Raw genomic sequence first — 7,288 nt, 5'->3', positions numbered from 1 at the left:
CACACATACACACACACACACACACCCCTAAACACTAACAAAATACAGGGAAGAGAGGGAGAGTTTGTGTGTGTGTGTGCGTGTGTGCGTGTGTGTGTGCGCGCACACGTGCGTGCATGTGTATGCGTGCATGTGTGTGCGTGTGTGTGTGTGTGTGTGTGTTGGAGAGAAACACAGAGAGAGAACAGATCAGATGCAGTTGGACTCCAAACAGTTTGCACAGTCTGACCATACCCCCAACAGCCACACACTCAAGTCTCCTCAGGTCTCCTCACAGAACCAGCACACAACAGACTCCCGTCTCCTGCCTGCGCTGTTGCGCCACCCATACCATCACAGACTCTATAAAGACTCTGGGAATGCTCTTCCTGTCCGCCGGTCCACTGCCCCGTCACAGCTGTGAACCACATTAAGACTGGCAGGAGAAATTTGGAGCAGCCAGAATCTTCTATGGTCCCTCCTGCCAAACCGATATAAAATTAAACATCCACTGCAGGAGTTAAACATAGATCTATTTTTGACATCAAAGGTGAAATTAAATGAAATTACATCTCTAATAATATTTGTTGGTCTAACACGTTTTATAAGAACCCGTGGAAGTTGTGATTGACAGCTAGGGGGACATTAAAAAGGAAATACGAAATTAACAAATGCACACACTTTTCAAAACTCCTATGGTCTCTGCAATTCCGGGAAGTTAAATCGTTTGTATTAATGTTAACCTTAACCCTCTCTTTGCGTTTACACTACGGCCATATACGGATGTGGATCCTCAATTTAGTCCTTAATGCGCGGTCACGTCCACACATGGAATGACACGCCGTATCAAATTAAACTGCTAGGAGCGGGTTGCAAGACCGGAAACTGACTCCAGTTAATATGCAGAAAAGGCCAAGTTTGCCGGAGACGCGGAGTTGCCTGCTCGCCACTGATGCAGAGTAATGAACTGCATACGCGTGACAGAGAGAGGAAACTGCTGTTCAACTTGGTGCGGGGCACTGACAGAATACTTGTCAAGTCTGTGGGCGTGGGATAGTATTCAGCGCGATGACAATAATAAGAAGCGAAATCTAGCGTGTTAATTACAATGAGAATAGTGGACAGCCCGTTCATTATGCAAGAGTTTTGTTTACCCTCGAACTAACGTTTAAAGCACCTGCGATATTCAGGACAGGCTTACTGTGACAACAAGATATTGCTTTATGAAAAGTTCAGACAGTAACGTAAATATAGGAGCCAATACAGTTTAGCAGTTACACTTCTTCATTCACACCTCATCTTCACCCGTATGTACGCGTAGGCAGAACAGGAGTGACTGTTCATAACTTCGCTTTGTCATCAGAGGATAGTGTAAACACATCTAGAGGACTCTTATAATTGAGTCTACTTTAATTTGACTTTCTCTCAATTAAAAAAAAAAACTCTGCTGTTGCGTTATTGTATTTCTTACACAATCACGGTCCAACTACGGGTTCAACATTGGATCGCAGTTTTAACCAATAAATTGACCAAGTTCATAACTGATGTGAGGGCCGTAGTGTGCTGCCAAGGGCACCGCGAAGCCTGCTGACTGGTCGGACTGAATGTGTAATTACCATAAAGTATGGAACGATGGGAGAGGAGGTCTGCAGATGACGGTCATGCTGAAATTACAGACCAAATCGCAGAGAGAACATGAGGTAAGGCAGCTCTGTAAAACGTTTGGCGCCCTTAAACTGCTTTTTAAAAGTGACTGCGTCCTAACAATAGCTTTTGTGTGTGTGACAATGTCACAGCTGATTGCTTCAACACACAACTGTGGTCACTTAAAATTGCTAAGAGGAAAAAAAAACGCTAACCGCGGAGTTAGTTGACGTCATTTACGACAAGAAAATACCACTGCTCATTGAAAGTCGTGTGTGTGTGTGTGTGTGTGTGTGTTTTAGAGCGTGTGCACGTGTGTCCGCAAGGGCGTGCGCGAGAACACGCACCTGAGAGTAGAGGACTCAGGTAGCCTACAGTTCCATTATTCTGTCGTTTACTCGCAGCGGCGCACTCTTATCAGCTTACAGCATGGGTGGTGCTGGTGGGGGTAGTTACTGACTAGAAGCTCGCCACGAACCTGGTGTTGCGCAAAACCGCTGGCTCGCGACGTCAGTAATGCCGCTATGTAGTCCCACTGTCAATGGCGAGCCACAGTGCATAGCGAGTAAACAGGAGAGAATGTCATTCACAAAACAGTGATCTCCGCTCATCTGCTCCGACTAAAAATACACTCATGTGGCATTCTTAACGATTGGTTTGACAGAGCCAAATTTTTGTGCTCTCTCTCTCTCTCTCTCTCACACACACACACACACACACACAAATGGCATAGAAGAGCCGCTGTAGCTCTCAGCAGCAGTCCTGAGAGAACAACGGCGGTAGTGTGGAGCCGGCCTGCGGCGATGCAAGGTGGGACTAGCGGCCGGACTAAGCGACGCGCCCAGTTGTTGCACAGTAGCCAGAACTCTGTGTCTTTCCTCAGCTCACTAATCCACTCTGCGTTCTCCTCACCAATGGCCTTGTTGAAATCAGGTGTGTTAAGGGTTATCAGTATCTCAGTAATAATAATAATAATAATAATTTATCGTAGTATGCTTGTATGCTTATGCATTCAAACTGGATTACAACACGGACATAGACACATCTGCTCTCTCTCTCTCTCTCTCTCTCTCTCTCACACACACACACACACACGCTTATCTGCACGCGCGCGCGCGCACACACACACACTTATCTGCACACACGCAGTATGAAAGCTTTGTACACACTAAGAGCTATGCTCTGTGTCGCAGGACTGCACTCTGTAGAGTTTGTGTTTAACAGTTTACAATCCAGTCAACGTCAAACTGGCAGAACAGAGTTGCACTGACGTAGAGGCCCCTCTGTCCAAAGCGCTTGCCCTGAGACCTGCATTCATAACCTGTGGAAAAACTGTTTGCCAAGCATGTATTCACTGTGTTAGTCACAGTAGAGTAAGCCACTGTCCAGCACAAAACCGACTGGTCATTAGATAATCAAAACGACAACTGCGATTCCGGCTTTCACTCTCTCAGATTGCAGGAAACGGAGAGGTATGCACTCGTTAAATGTTTGGATCGAAACACAGAGAAAAACTCGGACTTAATAAAACATGACGCTGTTCATAACCAACCAAACAGCAAAGAGCATGAGCGGCGTGAGATGCCTACCGTGTCTCCTGGCGGGCACAAGAAGGGTGCTGAGCTTTTTGGCTGGTGCGCTTGAGCATACGCCCCGTCCTTCCAGTAGTGCCTGCAGGGGCTTGCTCTCCCCGGGTCGCTGCTGACAGCTCATCCCGGCCCCGCAACGGCCCGTGTACACTCCACAGGCCTGGCCTTCACTAAGCGCGCACGTCAGGCAGCAGCCGCAGCCCGGCTCCCGCACCCGCTCCGTGCAGTCATGGGGCAGAGGCTTACACTGCACCAGCGCCCCAGCGTCACACGGTTCGCAGCGAACCACCGGACCTACGCACTCCGTCAACCTGACGAAAGCTGCAAGCAGCACCGACAGACAGAGAGCGCACAGCCCCGTCATCTAGTCGGAGGACAGAACACACGAGCGCCAAGTGTACGGTTCAAAAAAGCAGCAGCAGCAAAGCGCTTCAGTTCGACTGAGAACGAGAGGCGAACGGTGCTGTTCTTAAGTGTACAGTCTAAAGAATGTGCCTTGGGAAACCTCACTAACATGCAGCCCGATCGCTTGGTAAATATTTGCCTTTTATTAAACCGGTAAAGCTGACAGAAGTCCGGACGTCGTTTCCGTATCGGAGCAGGTAAAGGGGTCGTCACGTCGGCTTAGATGGACGGTGTACCCCAGCAAGGCAGCCGATTCTCTCCATCTGTAACTGCATTTAGCAAGAACTTCAGGTTTTATACAGGCAGGGAAAACATGGGCAACAAGTCACTCCCCCCGGTATGAATTATGTAGACGCAAAGATCGGCCTTAAGGGACTGCTCCTCACAAACTCTCAGTGTTTGTGAAGAACTACAGACGGGCACCTCGCCTCACGAATTTGCCGAAGCTCCGATCTTTCACGCGACTAGATTAATCTGAGTCCGTGACTACGTCTCAGCCGCTACAGTTGAAGAGATGCGATTCGAGAAATGTACCAGAAAGAAAGATATCTCTTTTATAAACGTTGTTTGATCATTTACGAATAAGTAATGATCAACGTTGTTTGATCATTTACTGATCATTTATAGTGAATATGACACGAAAGAAACTGAATGAGGTGTACCGGTGAATCAGTTGAAAGCATCTGCACAAGCGAAGAATCACTACCTTGACGAGATGTCAGGCAGCGGTTAGGGCAGAATACAAACGGTCTCTCCTCAAGGACTGACAGAAAACCGAGGCAGCCGTGGCGCACGCGGAACCTCTTAAAGTTAGGACAGACCATAAAACATAAATGAACGAAATAGCGTGTACCACAGTTCATTAAACGACACAACGCCTATTGTTTTATTACGTATTTAAGTGTGTGTGTGTGTGTGTGTGTGTGTATTATTATGTAAATGAAAACATCTATCTATCTATCTATCTATCTATCTATCTATCTATCTATCTATCTATCTATCTATCTATCTATCTATCTATCTATCTACTGTCTGCTTGCTTCTATTAATGCTTATAAACACTGTATATATGGCAAAGAAAAGCCAGGACCAAAATGACTGTTAGCCAAATATTATATTATGTTATCCAAAGAATTATACAGGGCACTGCAGGGACATAAAGATCCATCCATCCATCCACCCATCCTTGGGCATCTTTTGGCTGGTGCACTGAGGTGACTGGGTATGAGGGTAGGTGACTGGGTATGAGGGTGGGTGACTGGGTATGAGAGTGGGTGACTGGGTATGAGGGTAGGTGACTGGGTATGAGGGTAGATGACTGGGTATGAGGGTGGGTGTGGATTGTGCAGTGTCAGCTTTGCCTACCCTCCTGTTCTGTGATAAACACTGCGCTCAGAAAAGAGAACCAAGCAGGGGCCTGTCGTTTCCACCAGCCAGGCAGAAAAGTGTTGAGACTGCTGCTCTGAAAACAAGCAGGCGGCTAAAGGAAACAGCCCAGATCTCCGAGGAACTCCTCTGGAGCCAAGATTACTTTTCTCATTACTCTGCATATTCCTCCACATCTACCCCCCCTCTCCCTCCCTCACCCCCACCCCCACCACCCAAACACCGGGAGTTCTCTGTCTTCAGAGGTTTCACTCGTCTGTCTCAGAAAGTGGCTATAGTTTCGCCGCTGTTTGGACATATATAAAAAATGAAGGAGAGAAGCTCTTTTCATAATAGTGACTGTCAACACCTCTCCAACAATCTGTATGTAATCCTTTATTTTTTTAATACATTTTTTGTATTTTTTTCTCTCTCTCTCTCTCTCTCTCTCGTTAGATCACTCTCTCCATTTTCAGCCGTGCACTTGTAAGGCTGTGGGTCTCTGCTCTGGTTTGGACAGTAAATCATTAATTGGATACATATTGTCCTGCTGTCTCTGCACAGTGTCAGTGCTGACAGCCATCGTCCCCACAATCTCGTAACGCGTGTGCTCTGTACGCCCGGACGGAGTGAGAAAAGGGTGATGCATGGTGAAAAGAGAGAATGTGTTGCGTGTCCTATATCTGAGAATTTTGTTTGTTTGTTTGTTTACTCTCTTTTGTTTTATAGGAAACAGCACTTATCGTTCTGCAGGTGCCACACAGGCATACACATAAGTTCACACACCCACACATACACGTACACATACACGTATAATCACACACCTGCGCGCGCACGCACACACACACACACACACACACACACACACACACACACACATGCCCATACTGCATGTCTGCAAGAACAGAGCCCAGCAGCCATGGGTCAGAACGCCCCCCCCACCCCCCCACCCCCCTTCTCCCAAATACTTTCCTGTTGGACAGTATTGAGAAAATAATTTTGCACTTGACGAAAATGTTCTGGGACACATTGTGATTGGACTGAAGTGCTACACCAAATCCACATCTGTTTGGTTTTTGGTCATTTTCCGTTTGCATTCAGTCTTGATCAACACCAAAGCGTTTGGTGCTCTTCTCCCTGTGTGTTACGAGTGTTCCCAGTCTGAGCGTCTCTGGCCTTGCTCAGTGTGTGAGGGCCAATCACTCACACCGCACTGGCCTCTGGATGTTTGGATGATATTACACCACACTCACACCTCTCACAGTTCCCCATCTGCAGCCGTGGCTGCGCACTTTCAGTTTGTGTTCGACTCAGCACTCCCGAAAAAATGTTCCAGACATCACTGACGACACGGCAGGAGTATGCATACACACACGCACACACACACACACACGCACACACACACACACACACACGCACACATCACCTCTCACCTGATCACTCATGCCTACAAACAATGACCCTTTCATGTTTTGCATCCCTTGTTCAGTCAGATCACTGCTGTGATGTTACAGTGCAATGGTTGGAAAAACTGGACCAACTTCACAGACATGTGGGTAGTTTGGTTTGTAAAAGCATAAAGTTCTATTATCTACAGTGAGATGCAGTTGTTGTGACAATGATGAAGAGCATAATTATTTTGTCATTTGTGACACTCATTCTCTCTCTCTCTCTCTCTCTCTCACACACACACACACACACACACACACACACACACACACACACACACACACACAATATCTTCATTTGTTTGTTTCTCCTCTGGACAAGAACGTGGAAATATGATGGAGGAGTGTTATATTTTGGCACACTGGTCGTTCTGGGCGTCTTGTAAAACAGACTTAACTAAGGCGCCCACGCAAGTACCTCTCATCCACTGCCAGAGTCAATTGGAGAGACCTCATTCTGACGCTCCTTAATTCACGCTGACAGAACACGCAGTCCCCATCACTTCAGTTGGCTGGGCTTTGTTTCTGACAGGAATGTTGGGGGAAGAGTTTGGAGAATACGCTTTTAGCGAGGGGACGCAAATGCCTGCCCTGGCCCAAAGCTGTACACACTTCGGATCAACACAATAATTAGCTGAGTGCACCGACGGATGAAATCTCTCTGCTCTGAAATATAGTTAGTTGAGAGAACTCCATCAACTAGCGCTCTATCAACATGTTGTAGGCTACTGGCAAGACTCGTTGACTGAAAACAGACAGTAACATTCTTTATTTGTCAGGAGAATGAAGCTAAATTGTCAAATATCCCATCATACTGCGACTAACCTGACTTCTTTGTGACTGTTTTAGCATTTGACC

At 46.9% G+C, this 7,288-nt stretch overlaps 1 protein-coding gene across 1 annotated transcript in view; it reads right to left on the bottom strand.

The window, feature by feature from the left end:
• Positions 1-3,576, bottom strand: part of igfbp3 (insulin-like growth factor binding protein 3) — an 11,261-nt gene extending 7,685 nt beyond the window's left edge. The window contains exon 1 of the mRNA XM_030771366.1: positions 3,213-3,576. Within this exon, the coding sequence (XP_030627226.1) occupies positions 3,213-3,576 (364 nt within the window). The remainder of the gene's footprint in view (positions 1-3,212) is intronic.
• Positions 3,577-7,288: the final 3,712 nt, after the last annotated feature.

The sequence above is a fragment of the Chanos chanos genome, chromosome 4 (assembly GCF_902362185.1).
Source record: "Chanos chanos chromosome 4, fChaCha1.1, whole genome shotgun sequence".
NCBI lineage: Eukaryota > Metazoa > Chordata > Actinopteri > Gonorynchiformes > Chanidae > Chanos > Chanos chanos.
Note: the sequence above shows the minus strand (reverse complement) of the source record. Positions and strands in the feature narration are given on the sequence as shown.